The 16779-nt window shown below is 39.7% G+C and overlaps 1 protein-coding gene across 1 annotated transcript; it reads left to right on the forward strand.

Moving 5' to 3' along the window:
- The first annotated feature begins 4122 nt into the window (after window positions 1-4122).
- LOC110497565 (thioredoxin-related transmembrane protein 1) lies at window positions 4123-16443 on the forward strand. The gene is made up of 8 exons (XM_021573727.3): window positions 4123-4571; window positions 7048-7163; window positions 7635-7680; window positions 8126-8254; window positions 10482-10527; window positions 12378-12479; window positions 12794-12860; window positions 13180-16443. Exons 1-8 carry the CDS (start codon window positions 4369-4371, stop codon window positions 13395-13397), a joined length of 927 nt encoding a protein of 308 aa, XP_021429402.3. The 5' UTR covers window positions 4123-4368; the 3' UTR covers window positions 13398-16443.
- Window positions 16444-16779: the final 336 nt, after the last annotated feature.

Consider the following 16779-nt stretch of genomic DNA (forward strand, 5'->3'; position numbering starts at 1 on the left):
ACTACAGCTCAGCGTTCAACACCATAGTGCCCTTTAAAGCGGCAGGGTAGCCTAGCGGTTAGAGCGTTGGACTAGTAACCGGAAGGTTGCAAGTTCAAACCCCCGAGCTGACAAGGTACAAATCTGTTGTTCTGCCCCTGAACAGGCAGTTAACCCACTGTTGCTAGGCCGTCATTGAAAATAAGAATTTGTTCTTAACTGACTTGCCTAGTTAAATAAGGGTTAAAAAAAAATAAGCTAAGGACCCTGGGACTAAACACCTCCCTCTGCAACTGGATCCTGAACTTCCTGACGGGCCAGGCCCCAGGTATTAAGGGTAGGTAACAACACATTTGCCAAGCTGATCCTCACCACGGGGGCCCCTCAGGGGTGCGTGCTCAGTTCCCTCCTGTACTCCCTGTTCACACATGACTGCATGACTCCAACACCATCATTAAGTTCACTGAAATTATGAGACAGCCTATAGGGACAGGACAACAACCTCTCCCTCAACGTGATCAAGACAAAGGAGATGATTGTGGACTACAGGAAAAGGAAGACCGAGCATGCTCCGATTTTCATTGGCAGGGCTGTATTGGAGCAGGTTGAGAGCTTCAAGTTCCTTGTTTTCCACATCACCAACAAACTAACATGTTCCAAGCACAGCAAGACAGTCGTGAAGAGGGCACAACAAAACCTAATCCCCCCAGGAGACTGAAAAGATATAGCATGGGTCCTCAGATCCTCAAAAGGTTCTATAGCTGCACCATCGAGAGCGTCCTGATGGGTTGCAGGATGCATCACTGCCTGGTATGGCACTACAGAGTGTAGTGCGTACGGTCCAGTACATCGCTGGGGCGAAGCTTCCTGCCATCCAGGACCTCTATACCAGACGGTGTAGGCCCTAAAGGAAGGCCCTAAAAATTGTCACACTCCAGCCACCCTAGTCATAGACTATTCTCTCTGCTACGGCACTGCAAGTGGTACCGGAGCACAAAGTCTAGGTCCAAGAGGCTTCTAAACAGCTTCTACCACCAAGCCATAAGACTCCTGGACATCTAATAAAATGGCTATCCAGAATATTTGCATTGTCCCCCCTTTTATGCTGCTACTACTCTTTGTTATTATCTATGCATAGTCACTTTAATAACTCTACCTACATGTACATACAGTGCCTTGCGAAATTATTCAGCCCCTTTACTTTCAGTGCAGCAAACTCTCTCCAGAAGTTCAGTGAGGATCTCTGAATGATCCAATGTTGACCTAAATGACTAATGATGATAAATACAATCCACCTGTGTGTAATCAAGTCTCTGTATAAATGCACCTGCACTGTGATAGTTTCAGAGGTCCGTTAAAAGCGCAGAGGGCATCATGAAGAACAAGGAACACACCAGGCAGATCCGAGATACTGTTGTGAAGAAGTTTAAAGCCGGATTTGGATACAAAAATATTTCCCAAGCTTTAAACATCCCAAGGAGCACTGTGCAAGCGATAATATTGAAATGGAAGGAGTATCAGACCACTGCAAATCTACCAAGACCTGGCCGTCCCTTTAAACTTTCAGCTCATACAAGGAGAAGACTGATCAGAGATGCAGCCAAGAGGCCCATGATCACTCTGGATGAACTGCAGAGATCTACAGCTGAGGTGGGAGACTCTGTCCATAGGACAACAATCAGTCGTATATTGCACAAATCTGGCCTTTATGGAAGAGTGGCAAGAAGAAAGCCATTTCTTAAAGATATTCATAAAAAGTGTTGTTTAAAGTTTGCCACAAGCCACCTGGGAGACACACCAAACATGTGGAAGAAGGTGCTCTGGTCAGATGAAACCAAAATTGAACTTTTTGGCAACAATGCAAAACGTTATGTTTGGTGTAAAAGCAACACAGCTGAACACACCATCCCCACTGACAAACATGGTGGTGGCAGCATCATGGTTTGGGCCTGCTTTTCTTCAGCAGGGACAGGGAAGATGGTTAAAATTGATGGGAAGATGGATGGAGCCAAATACAGGACCATTCTGGAAGAGAACCTGATGGAGTCTGCAAAAGACCTGAGACTGGGACGGAGATTTGTCTTCCAACAAGACAATGATGCAAAACATAAAGCAAAATCTACAATGGGAATGGTTCAAAAATAAACATATCCAGGTGTTAGAATGGCCAAGTCAAAGTCCAGACCTGAATCCAATCGAGAATCTGTGGAAAGAACTGAAAACTGCTGTTCACAAATGCTCTCCATCCAACCTCACTGAGCTCGAGCTGTTTTGCAAGGAGGAATGGGAAAAAATGTCAGTCTCTCGATGTGCAAAACTGATAGAGACATACCCCAAGCGACTTACAGCTGTAATCGCAGCAAAAGGTGGCGCTACAAAGTATTAACTTAAGGGGGCTGAATAATTTTGCACGCCCAATTTTTCAGTTTTTGATTTGTTAAAAAAGTTTGAAATATCCAATAAATGTCGTTCCACTTCATGATTGTGTCCCACTTGTTGTTGATTCTTCACAAAAAAAATACAGTTTTTATCTTTATGTTTGAAGCCTGAAATGTGGCAAAAGGTTGCAAAGTTCAAGGGGGCCGAATACTTTCGCAAGGCACTGTATTACCTCAATTACCTTGACTAACCAGTGTCCCCGCACATTGACTCTGTACCGGTACCCCCTGTATATAGCCTCGCTATTGTTATTTTACTGCTGCTCTTTAATTATTTGTTACTTGTATTTCTTATTTTGGGGGGGTATTTTTCTTAAAAGTGCATTGTTGGTTAAAGGCTTGTAAGTAAGCATTTTAAGGTCCACACCTGTTGTATTCGGCGCATGTGACAAATACATTTAGATTTTTTTTGAGGAGGGCTTTTGGCACACCTAGGTTGCTACGCAGAAGCTGGCCAGTAGAGCTTGTGATTTCAAGCTCAAAGACAGACAGTGCCACCTGCTAGTGGTATAGATAAAGCATGGACGGATGATTTTACGACGTTGCGGTCTTGATTGCAACACGTTATTTGCTTGCCGTGTGACCAAAAGTGGCAGCGGACTATGCAACAAACTCAAATATTTAGCATTAGAAAACAATTCTAAACTACGAAATAAAAACCCACCAATCATGAATTTTAATGTGACATTAAAGAGCTGTCAATGTGAACTGTATATTTTACAGTTGTTTAGAAAACTGCTGAGGGGCGGTTTCAGAGTTAGCTGGGTTTAAAGGAAGTAGAGGGTTGAAGTTAAAGTGATAGTGTAGAAATGAATGGCATCAATATATATTAGATAAGAAATTGAATAACAATTTAGTCAGAGAAATTAACAGGACGTTTACCCTTGCTGCAATTTTTCAATGCACATCTTCATTTGATGTGAAATGGCAGCGAGTGTGGACTAATCCACATAAATATTTGATAACTGATAAAGTAAGATAAGTCTCTTACAAGATCCTTCACAGATGTTATCTTTGTAATTGTCTTATTTCTAAATATGTATTCATGTAGAAAAGGAATGTAGCTTTTGTGAGTTGGAAAACGAGACAATAGAGCATTTATTTTTTGATTGTTTGCATAGTGAAATATTTTGGACAGATATTAACATATGTATTAGTGATAAGACGAGTAAACCTATAAGCATTACCAAATGTGATATTCTTTTTTAGTGTACATACACGCACAGTGACTGCCAATATATTGTGCATTTTTACATTTTATTGGGAAAAATGTTAATGGGTAAGTTCATGGGTAATTTAAAAAATATATATTTATCTAATTGATTTACAATATTATATAACATCCCTAACATATATAAATATCAAATGATCAAAGATGTGCCTAACGTATTTGTCAAAAATGTGACTTGTCCATAGCGTGATATATATGTGGATTTTTTGTCTCTTGTTTTATGTAGAATGTTTTTATGTTGGCTTTTTTGTTTGTTATGTGTGATATATTTAAGCAATAAGGTCTGAGGGGTTGTGTTATATGGCCAATATACCATGGGTATTGCTATTATAAACTGGTTGTCAATGTAATTAGAGCAGTAAAAATAAATGTTTTGTCATACCCATGGTATACGATCTGCTATACCACGGCTGTCAGCCAATCAGCATTCAGGGCTCGAACCACCCCGTTTATAAATTGGTTTGTACAATATTCTTGTAATACAAAAAAATAAAAAGTAGAGGGTTGCCACTAGTTACCACAGCCACAAAGTCAAAATATCGTGAACAATTTAAACACATTTTTTTAGGTTAGGGTTAGACATAATGTTAGCAGTGTGGTTAAGGTTAGGATCAAATCTGATTTTAAGAAGAGAAATTGTATAAATAGGCTGGGTTTAGCCATAATTATGGCTTTGTGACTGTGGTAACTAGCAACGACCGACGAAGAGTTGACCTAAACATGGCGCCCTTGCTGGATTATAAAATCGGCGATGCTATGTTGTTTTCTTTACCTTTGCGATCAAAATCGATTCTCCTAACATGTTCACTAATTTTGGTTATTTACTTGACGTCGCAGCCAGCTTTGGCCAAACCGAGTAGCCTCAAAGAGATCACTGACGGAAACTGGGAAGACATCTTGGCAGGGGAATGGATGATTGAATTGTAAGTACAGCTAGCAAGCATGCTAAGCTAACTGCTTAGCTAGTCATATAGCTACGTTGTTCGGCAATAGTCCCGTTTTTTGTAGTCTTGAATCGGCAGGTGTGGATTTTCAGACCACACCTAATCACCTAGTTCTGATCTTGATAAACTAGCGTAGCCTTGGCTTTAGATATGCAACAATGTAGCTAGGCTTGCAGCTAGGAATCTAAATGAAATGCTTTCAAGTAACACATGATAATCAGGTCCAATGAGGTGGAAAGCTAGCGTTTGGCTGCTGGATACTGAGTATTGTTGTTAGGCTTCTACATAGAATTAGCAGTGTTTCCACTACGATTTCTTTAAGCAGAGGTGGCAAACTTAGTGGGGGTGGGGGGCACCATATAAAAAAAATGTAGACACCCTCTTGGCCACTGAGACAATTGCTGTTTTCAAGCTAATTTCCTGTAATTTTGTTATGGGGCAGAGAGAAATGTGCAGTTTTTAAAGCCATTTTCTTGCATTTCTACACATTTTGCTATGGCTTATGTTGTGTTATGCTATCTGAGTGTTTCAAACATTATAACAAAATCTATGGGGCCCCATGCCATGCCATTTTTGGAATTTCCAACAGAGATTGCAGCACGGTCTGCATTTGTTTTTCATTGAGACCACACATACTATTCACACTTGATTTTTACACTCCCAAATATGAGATGACATGTATACAACTAACTTGAAGCAGCAAATTCTGAGAGGAAATCTGAGATTTGCTACATCAATTTTTTTTAAACTTAAGTTAATGGTAGCCAAATAGCCATTGACTCTTGAAGAATATAACTTTAGTTAAATTGTCTAACCCCATTAAAATACAAAATATATGCTTGTTTTACTTCATTGTTTGTAAACAATACAATTGTAAACCAACACTGTATAGCTTGCTTTTAGCTGTTCTGTTTACCGAAAAAGGTGATTTGTTGTTATTTGAACTGAAGAGGTTACAGTTCAAATGTATAGCTCTCGAAAAGCCTTCTCCGTAGGGTTTTCAGCTGTTAGTTTCTCCCACGGTTGGCTGCATGTGATCTACAAATCCGACACTGTATTTTAACGTTTAGAAACATCAATAATAATCATCGCTAGCAAAACATTTGTTTTTTTAAACACACGTTCAAAAGTTAGTGGTCACTTAGAAATGTCCTTGTTTTTGAAAGAAAATCACTTTTTTTTATCCATTTAAAATAACATAAAATTGATCAGAAGTATAATGTAGGCATTGTTCATGTTGTAAATGACTACTGTACTGATTTTGAATGAAATATCTACATAGGTGTACAGATGCCCATTATCAGAAACCATCACGTCTGTGTTCCAATGGCACATTGTGTTAGCTAATCCAAGTTTATAATTTTAAAAGACTGATTGATCATTAGAAAACCCTTTTGCAATTATGTTAGCACATCTGAAAACTGTTGTGCAGATTTAAAGAAGCAACAAAACTGGCCTTTAGACTAGTTGAGTATCTGGAGCATCAGCATTTGTGAGTTTGATTACAGTCTCAAAATGGCCAGAAACAAAGAACTTTCTTCTGAAACTCGTCAGTCTATTCTTGTTCTGAGAAATGAAGGCTATTCCATGCGAGAAATTGCCAAGAAACTGAAGATCTCGTACAACGCTGTGTACTACTCCCTTCACAGAACAGCGCAAACTATCTCTAACCAGAATAGAAAGAGTGGGAGGCCCCGGTGCACATTAACAAGGTCTACACTGTTTCTGATCAATTTGATGTTATTTTAATGGACAAAAATAGCTTTTCCTTCAAAAACAAGGACATTTCTAAGTGCACCCACTTCCTTTCAAAGGTTTATGCTTTTATATCAGCCCAAAATAATCTTTCAAATTAAAAAGATATCCTTACTGTAGCAGTTTTGCACAGATCCATATGCTGTGTGTGCCTCCAGTTGATGGACTACACTTCTTCACCAGTTACTTATACACAGGTGTTTGGAGCCCGTTAATTAGCACAGGTGGCCACCTCTGTCTTTCGTAAACAAGCACTGTAACATGGAGATGTGTCCATGTGGGAACCCTATAAAGGTGTGTATGAAGTAATTATTTCTCGCTAATATGAAAGATGCGTTACGTATGTTTCCAAAACCGTACCGCAAGCGATGTATTTTAACGTTCATAACGAGCGTTGGGGCTCTTAACAAAACTCCCCAGCCAGAAGATACTATCCTCCATGGGAGCTAAAGATGGTTAGCGTCAATGAATGCGGTAGGTTGTGTTGACCTAGCTAAGGTATGCTTCAGTGTCCATATGAAGAACTCTGATTTTAAAGTCTTTTTACAATCATAGATATGACTAATGTTGATCATTCATAACATGTTGACAACTGCTACCATTGAATCTTGTGTAGTTGTCAGCTTATTTTGTTTGAAAACTGTCTAGCTAATGTTATTGTCATGCCAATGTTTGGCCTCAATTCACTCTTCCCCGGCAGCTTTGCCCCCTGGTGTCCGGCGTGCCAGCAGCTCCAGCCCATGTGGAATGAGTTTGCCGACTGGGGGGAGGACATGGGTGTCAACATAGCGAAAGTGGATGTTACTGAACAGCCTGGTATGTATACTCTCCTTCCCTGGCTGACTGCCTGCCCAACCGTCTGCTTGTCAATTACTTCCCTTTTCAGGTTTCACAGCGCTCCGTGATTAAGTTTCCCTAGGTACAGATCTGCGATCAGCTCTCCATCCCCCAATCCTAACCTTAACTATTAGTAGGGAAAATGCTAAACTGACCCACGATCACAGTCTATGGGTAACTGCACCCTACTCCTTTCACAGATAAATTAGGCGGGGAGGGGTCAGAGAGCTTTGTATTAAGGCCCTGGCTGTTTCCCACAACACCCACTATGTTTTGTAGTGTAGACAATGCATGTCATTCTATCTAGCTATAGTCTATTATTGCCAGGTTTTTGTAGACCTGTAATATTAGTCAAGAACAAGATGTTGGTGTCATTCAGAGAAAGTCATATTATATATATTAAGTCCTATTCACTAACATTCTGCTCTCCTTCCCCCACCCGCACCTTAGGTTTGAGTGGACGATTCATTATCACTTCACTTCCGACCATCTACCAGTAAGTTTTCTCTCCGTTACGTGAAGTTGCTGTATGTCTCATATCCTGTTCTTCTCACAGATGCATGCCAACTAACCACTATGTAGACTGCACTCACCAGTAAATGTGATCATTTCAGTTTATAACCCTCACTGGAATGTGAGAGGCTGTTAGATAGCTTCAGACTTTGTCTGGGAAGACAAAATGTTAGTGTTTCTTTCTCATGTCTCTTTTTTTTGCTACTGTTGTGATCCTACGCCCAGTTTAGACACTAGCTTCCTATGTTGCTATAAAAAAGTAAATGATTTTCAATGGTAGAACTGTAAATATATAACCCTATAGCTTAGTGGTGCAATAGGCAAATAAACTACATCTGTCCTTATTGTGGTTAATGCCACTATTGGCTTGTTAAACTGTTTTCAATTGTGTGCTAGATTTCTATGATAACTGTGTGTGTGTGAATCAGCTGTAAGGATGGTGTGTTCAGGAGGTACCAGGGGGCTCGCACCAAAGATGACTTCCTAAGCTTTATTGATGAGAAGAAGTGGCAGGGCATTGAACCGGTTTCTTCCTGGTTTGGACCATCTTCCTTCATGTGAGTGGATGGTTTGATCGTCAGTCTCTTCTCCATACTGGGTCGTTCTGTGTGAAACTTAAACAAAATCCTTTTTGGATCTTTCTGAAATGTAATGAAAAGGTCAACTCGAGATGGGGATGGGCATGAGTAATTGAGAACTCGAGTACTCATACTGATGTCAACTCAATCTTTAAGCAGAGATTTAAAAAAAATAATAAAAAAAATTAAAAAAAATGTTTAAAAAAAAAAATCTATTTGGTTGAAAGTTTGTCTTGGAGACCAAGTTAATTTGCTTTGACTCTAGTGTTCCATTTGTACATATGCATTTGAGGGACCAAAAAGTATATAAGCCAAGCGTCAGAGTTATGTTCCCTAAATTCCCTTTCCCTCCGTGTCTCACGCCCTCCCTCTACTTCTGCGCCTACAGAGGTAAAAGCCTAGTTATAAAAACGTATCTAACTGACGAGATACACAAGCTACATTCCTTGCCAAATTATAGTTTTATCACAAATTCAAAATGGACTGTTTGGCTGAAGTAGTGATTTGTGTTCCAACAATGAGCTGCAGTTTTGGAATAATTGCGTCATTTTCAGCTTAGGCTATTTTCCGGTTCTCACTAGTTACCACAGCCACAAAGTAAAAAATTGTCTCTAACGTGTAAAATCATTTTTGGTCTCAATATGAGGTTAGTCATAAAGAAAATTCCACACAGCAGGCATAATAAACTCAATTGAAAAGCCTTTGACATTTATGAAATGCTTGTAATTATACTTCCGTATTCCATAGTAACATCTGACAAAAATATCTAAAGACACTGAAGCAATTTGTGGAAATTAATATTTGTGTCATTCTCAACTTTTGACCATGACTGTATATATGAGGCAATTAGGATTTGTTATCTGTAGTGGTTATTATAAATTGCGCATTGTTGCTCACTGTTGGCATATAGATAAATTAGAAATGTATTTTCCAGTGCCGGCCTTAAATTGTTTTTATTTATTTTTTAATATTCCAATAGTCGAGTACCCCAAAAAAACGGTGGCAGACCAGGCCGGGGTTTGAGAAGTGAACTTTTTTTCCCCCTTGGTAGTTAATTGTCTCAATCGTTTTAAAGGCACAACCTAGATTCAAGCCACAGTCTTAAATATTTGAACGTTATTACTCCAAACTCGTGAAAGTGACAAACTGACACGTTAACATTTTCATCAAAAACTACTTTTATATCAAAGGAGTGCCTTTTGGTTTGACAGCCTGTGCAGTTCGGCGCGTGATGAGCGTTAGACACGATGACGTGTTTCTGAGCGTAGCTATCCGTCGCCATGACATCACCTACATGTGTGATTGGGGATTTCTATTGGAGAAGCAGTTTCTGCCTATCTTAATGTACTTTTTTTTTTGTTGTCTTGTGCTCTTGGCGGTAGTGCAATTGATTCCTACTAGGTGCGAAGGGCTTTGGAAAAGTGTTCCCTTTTGAACCATTTTAATTTGTCCGCCTACACAGCGGACCGGACCACGAGAGCTGTGGCTAAATCAAGTGCACTGACAAAATACAGCAAAGAGCTGCTGTTTTTATTACGTTAATGGTGCATAGGCTTACATTTATTTTTCTAAGCCATGTTTAAAAAAGAAAAAAAAGAATTGCTTTTTGACTGCGAAAGTGATCTTGACTCAGAGGTTGGTGACTGCTTTTAGAGGAAGGATGTTTCATACATATTTATAGTTTCGGTCTAAAAGGTTTGTTGAGATATTTAAGGCTATAACATGAGTGACCTGTACCCAGTATGTGATATAGGGGTAGATGACTCTACATGGAAATGTATGGTAGCTATCTCATGAAGACAGCATCTTATTTTTACTCATTCTTAACCACAATTGTTCTTCTCGTCAGTGACACACACTACACTTCAGAACCACAGGAAATATCAAATACTACACTCCAACCTCTCCTGGTAGTTACTTGCCACTTAGTTTTAGGTTTAGACATGCAACCAACAGACCCAAATGGCACCCTACTCCCTATATAGTTCACTACGTTTGACCATAGCCCTGGTCAAAAGTAGAGCACTATATAGGAAATGGGGTGCCATTTGGGATGCAAACCATGCTTATTTCTCCCTCTGTCAGCCACTGACACTTTAACCTGGTAAAGTTTTGTTTTTAGCTGTTGATTATTTTAGCTGTTGATTATTAGATTCTCGTTAAAAAAAAGTCTAAAAGGTATTTTATTCCTTTTCTTCCTCTGCAGGATGAACACAATGTCAGCTCTCTTCAAGTTGTCAATGTTCATTAGGGTGAGTCCTGCTGTTGCCTTCTCCCTGCGTGCTGTTAGAACCCATTTGTACCACACTTTGGAACAAGGCCTTTAGGGTTCTGGTCCGAAAGTATTCATAACACTTGCCTTGTTCCACATTTTGATGTTACAGCCTGAATTCAAAATGTAATTCTCACCAATCTACACCTACTGCCCCATAATGACAAAGTGAAAACATGTATTTAGAAATGTTAACAAATGTATTGAAAATGAAATCTAGAAATATCTCATTTACATGTTAGAATAACCTTTGGCAGTGATTAGTGTTTCTAGTTAAATCTCTTAAGAGCTTTGCATGCCTGGATTGTACAATATTTATCAATTTGGTTGTTGATCATTGCTAGACAACCATTTTCATGTCGTGCCATAGATTTTCAAGCAGATTTAATATAGAACTGTAACTCGGCCACTTAAGAACATTCTCGGTCATATTGGTAAGCAACTTTAGTGTAGATTTGGCCTTGTGTTTTAGGTTATTGTCCTGTTGAAAGGTGAGTTCATCACCCAGTGTCTGGTGGAAAACAGACTGAACCAGGCTGTCCTCTTGGATTTTGCCTGTACCTAGATCCATTCTGTAAAAAAATTTTATCCTGTAAAAACTCTCCAGTCCTTATCATTACAAGCATACTCATAACATGATGCAGCCACCACTATGCTTAAATATGGAGAGTTGTACTCCATAATATGTTGTATTAGATTTGCCCCAAACATAACACTTAGTATTCATGACCAATTCAACTGCCACTTTTTTTTATTTTTCTCCCAGCATTATTTTTAGGGCCATGTTGCAAACCGGATGCATATTTTGGAATATTTGTATTCTGGGCAGGTTTCATTTTCACTCTGTTAATTAGGTTAGTATTTTGGAGTAGCTACAATGTTGATGATCTATCCTCAGTTTTCTCCTATCACATCCATTAAACTCGTTTTTAAAGTCGCCACATTGGCCCCATCGTGAAATCCCTGAGCGGTTTCCTTCATCTCTGGCAACTGAGTTAAGGACGCCTGTATCTTTGTAGTGACGGGGTGTATTCATACTCCATCCAAAGTGTAATTAAAAACTTTACCATGCTCAAGGAAATATTCAGTGTCTGCTATAATTTCTTTTTACCATTCTACCAATAGGTGCCCTTTGCGTGGCATTGGAAAACCTCCCTGGTCTTTGTGGTTGAATCTGTGTTTGAAATTCACTGAGGGACCTCACATATAATATATTTTGTGTGTGTGGTACAGAGACTAGGTAGTCATTCAAAAATCATGTTAAACACTAATGCACACAGTGATTCCATGCAACTTATGTGACTTGTTAAGCACCTTTTTTTACTCCTGAACTTATTTAGGATTGTCATAACAAAGGGGTTGAATACTTATTGACTAAGGACATTTCAGCTTTTCATTTCTATTTCATTTATACATATTTCTAAAAACATAATTCCACTTTGACATTATTGGGTGTTGTGAATTTAATCCATTTGAATTGAGTTTGACACTTGAGCTATAGGCTGTATTTGTTCTCCCGGCTTATCTCTCTCCATCACCTTCATGTATAGACTCTAGAAAATTCCACTTTGACATTATGGGGTATTGAGTAGGACAGTGACTAAAAATCTAAATTGAATCCATTTGACACTAAATGTGGAAAAAGTTGAGGTGTGTGAATACTTTATGAAGGCACCCGTATAGGGAATAGCTGCCATTTGGGACAAATTTTCACATGATTTGTGAACAATTTTAAGAGAATGTTCTTCTTAAACATGGTCAGGGTGGTTTGACTTGCATTTGACTTTAACTTACCTTTTTATTGCGTTCCTGTTGTCCTTTCCCCTCCAGCGTTGCCATAACTACCTGACAGAGCAGTTGGGTATTCCAGTGTGGGGCTCGTACATCATCTTTGGACTGGCCACTCTCTTCTCTGGCCTAGCCCTGGGACTGGTACGTTAAAGTCATACCCCTTGATATGTGATCCCTATGTATTCTGTCTTTGTTTGATGGATTTTACTTGCACTTTGATTTGAATGTACTTATAATGTAAGGTGTCCTGAAAGGCATCTGACAAAGTATTATTTAGTAGTATGTGCATACCCTCCATAGTGGGCCACCTATACAAAATGTGAGCAATGCAGGAAAAATGTATGACTTTGGATGTTATTGGAGGCAACGGGCGCAAGAGATCAATATCTTACAGTAACATCAAGTCTGGTCTCCTCGATAACCTCACCAGCCTCCCTTGTGCATTCTCTTCCCAGATACTGGTGTTCATAGCTGATTTTGTCTTCCCATCACGACGATTTAACTCCCCAAACTACTACCAGAGTGAGTATGAGATGACAGCGAATCCATGTTCATGCAAATGCAACTTTGCGAAGTATGTAGCACTGTTTATGTGCCGACATTAAGCAAGAACTCTTAGAGAAATAGAGGAAGAATACATGAAATCATTTGTCATAAACATTTCTTTCGAGAACAGACATTTTGTATTTTTTTGTACTCTTCCTAAGTTGTGACCCAGCTTCATAATCATGCATGCATACATGTTTTAATTTAGGAGCAATGGCATGGAGTATATAATGTAACATATTTGTTATTGTCATGTTCTGTTATTCACATTGCTTTTGTCACTTTCCTGTTCCAGAGAAACAGACGATGGAACAAGCCAGGCTTATTCAGCAGCTGGAGGAGGAGCAGGAGGCCGATGGAGAGGAGGATGATGAGGACGATGAAGATGGCGAACAGGAGGAGGTCTGGAGGAGAGTGTCTCCAGTGGGCCGTCCCGAGGCCAGAGGGCTGGGTTACCCAGAGGAGGTCTTGCGAAAGAGGGTGGTTGGCAACCGTGAGGAGGAGGACTCCTAGAGGGCTGGAGGGGAACTGCAGATGCCGCCTAATGCCCGTGGGAGACGCGGTGGGGCTGGGGAAGCAGCCCTGTTCGGGGCCCGAGCTCATATTTATAAAGCGCCTCAGAATAGGAGTATTGATCTAGGATCATTTTTGCCTTCTAGATCATAATAAATAAGATTATATGAGCAGGCGTAACTGATCCTAGATCACCACTCCTACTCTTTCATGCTTTATGAATATTAGTCCTGGCAGCAGTAGAGTTTACAGCAGACCGCTTACAGAGAGCCCTAGCGACGCCCCGGCGACGTCGTACTTCCTGTATTCTCCCTCTGCTTCACCGGGAGTGCTCTCCTTTCACCACCAGCACTCCTGGACTGGAGGTGCTACCGCTACTGTACACTCCCAAGACTAGGGTCGTGTTCATTATCTATCTTTTGAAGAGAACAGACTGGAACAGGCAGGGTTTATCCGAATTTGTCCAATCTAAAATGCTCATTTTCCATTGCGTGCCCTAGTGAACCAATTAAATTGGGCGTGGTTTAGGTATGGAGTGCAGTAGAAATTGCACATTTTTTTGCCACTTTTATGCTATGCATTTCTTTAGTGTTTATTGAATCTCTTTGTGTGTTAATCCATGTTTTAACAAATTATATACAGCTTGTGTTTTGTGCATTTCATTGTATGATATATTCCATATAATCTAATATGTATTTGTGTTTTTTCTCCTTTTCACTGTTTTTGTATCTCAGAAATCCCATAATTTATTTTCATCCAAGTCTTCCTTGACAGACTGTGCATCCACCCACCGTGCTACTCCATAATGGTTTAGAATGGTTAAATATTGTGCAGAAGTACATCTGGAACCTCTTTTTCCACCTTCATAATGAGTGCAGTTGGCAAGCTTTTTATACAGGAACTTGTGATCAAATCTCTTCGGGGCAGGGACTCTCCGTTTCCATTTGGACTTTAATCAGCAATGGCACAAAGATGTTGACTTGAGTTACGATGCTCTGCTCTGGCTCTACAAGACTGGACGGTTTAATCTCTGCTGCCTGCCTGGTTTTTATTAAGTTTCACACCAATGTATGAAGGCTTGTGGTGCTAAACCTCCCTGGTGAATGTTGTTCAGTATGGATTATTAAAGAGCAACTGAACGTAATAAGGAATTTATCCTTTAAAAAAAACTGCTGGTGTTGCATCGGTATGAGTCAAAAATGTTATTATAGTGTCAAAATTGACTATGAAGTGGAAATGGGATAATTTCGCTCCTGAAGTCAGTCTCGTCCATAACAGGTTTATGAGATGATTAAGAAAAAATGGTGTGTCATGGAATGGTGTGTCATTTTTTTTTTTTATCCTGCCCCCAAGTAATCATCAATTTGGAGCACAATGCCATGGTCAATTTGGTTTGACATTCAATATCTTTATGGGGCTAGTTAGAATTACTCGAAAGTACATGGGACAATATTTTAAAATATCAATACTGCCAGGTTTCAATTACTTAATGTCAATTTTTGAAATTGTAGAAATTAATATATATAGAAAGCATTTGAGGCAACTAAAATGTGTGCAATATGAAAATGATGTACCATTTACATGTCACATTTTTCGTCCAGGTTTAGCCGGAGTAGGCCGTCATTGTAAATAAGAATTTGTTCTTAACTGACTTGTCTAGTTAAATAAAAGGGTACATTTTAAAACAACTGAAAAGAAAAATAGCACCAACAATAGGATATACAAAGTCAAACCAATTTTGGGCCGGCTGAAGCTTGCTAGCTAGTTTGCTAGCTAGTCTAGGTAACTTCCAGATACAAGATCTGGTTTGATGGTTTCAAGTTATCTAGAAGGGTGAGTAACTGTACTGTTTTGTCAGAGTGAAAGTACAAACACTTCCCTCATTCGAACACACAAGAGACACCCACATCAAAACATTTACTGAATGATGAGAATTGAAACCGATGCTAAATCAGGAAGTTCAGCTCCTCTTTAATACGGAGTTCATAACCAACTAGAAAAGTGGTAATTAGCAGTTGGGAAGTCGTAAATACCAGTTGGATGCGTTCAAGTGTTTTGAACTTGTTGAGAAACGCTGATTGGCTAATGGCCAACAAGCGGTGTCAACCATAAACAAAAAGTACAGCTGTCAAGTTGTAATGTTCAAAAAACAGGTTTATTTACATGTTTTTTTGCGTTTAAGTGCTGAAATTGTATGTTATCGAGGTCATATTCTTAGTAGGTGACGTCAGAGGTCAGCATGTGGGAGAAGTCGGAGCTCAGGGATGATAGACAGGTTTCCCACTAGTAATTAGCAGTTGGAGAGGTGTTCAAGCTGATTTCTCCTAACAGGGCCATACTGGGGCGCGTTCACAACACCAACCTGTTACAAAGATATTGTGCTGTAAAATGTAAATAACCTTGTTTTGTCAATCTCCACTGTAAAGCTAATATCCACCCCTTTGTAAAGCTGGCAGTGGACTGTATTTTGGATTTGTATCTTATGTTGTGTTCACCTGTGTGTGATGTTCTTCCATATTAATCAGAACCGTTTATGATTATTGATTGGTAATGGGCTGTCATGTCAGTCAGCCGTCAGACACAATGCATGCCCGTCGTTACAGCTACAATTATTAAGGGAGTTCTTTAATAGCCTGGTCCCAGATCTGTTTGTGCTGCCTTGCCAACTCCTATGGTCACTCTGGCTCTTCTATTTTGGAAAAAACTATGGGTGTTTCTCAATACTACTGCGCTCCTCACTCCTGTGCTCCTAGTGCAGTCTTTGAGGGCATTCTCTTGAGTGTGACATTTATTAGGACGAGAGTGTGGAAACGCATACATTTTACATTTGAGAAGCGCTGCACACTCCCGTGCTACTGCGTTACCTTTTGACCGTTTACAGTAAATTGTGTGACCAACATGTCGGCTGCTCATCTACAGTATGCTGGACTTTCCTGGATCACAACTACCCTTGATAACATGTAATATGTCAAAACATTTGTAGATCTGAACATCAGATTTAGTTTAATATTGCATTATTGTCAGTAAAGCAATTGAGACTTTTTAATCTGTTTTGTGTTTTGTATTATTTATCTACATAGACATTTGGAAGTAAAGACCAACAAAATCCAACTTATCACATGGCATGTGCATGGGCTCCATGATGAAAAAGCATATGGTTCTCAAACACTTAAAGAGATTGTCAGAAGTTTTATTGCAAGAGTTAAATTTAATTTAAAGAGCTGGGTTGGAGAGGCCGATGCTCCCGCCCACTGTAGTAACAGCAGCGGTGTAGTGCAGGTATAGGGTGCCCCCTGGCAGAAAAGACAGAACTAGACAGCATTGCGCATGGTGATCCGAGCCACCTTGCTTCTACATCTGCAGTGCTTGCTGTTTGGGGTTT

The sequence above is a fragment of the Oncorhynchus mykiss genome, chromosome 19, assembly GCF_057628025.1.
Source record: "Oncorhynchus mykiss isolate SJ-2025 chromosome 19, ASM5762802v1, whole genome shotgun sequence".
In the NCBI taxonomy this organism is placed as follows: Eukaryota; Metazoa; Chordata; class Actinopteri; order Salmoniformes; family Salmonidae; genus Oncorhynchus; species Oncorhynchus mykiss.

Excerpts from the sequence above, each read along its gene's own strand:
- LOC110497565 (XM_021573727.3), top strand. The coding sequence starts at position 4,369 with ATGGCGCCCTTGCTGGATTATAAAATCGGCGATGCTATGTTGTTTTCT. Across the intron at positions 7,164-7,634 it reads GGATGTTACTGAACAGCCTG|GTTTGAGTGGACGATTCATT; the intron begins GTATGTATACTC and ends CCCGCACCTTAG. Across the intron at positions 12,861-13,179 it reads CTCCCCAAACTACTACCAGA|AGAAACAGACGATGGAACAA; the intron begins GTGAGTATGAGA and ends TTCCTGTTCCAG.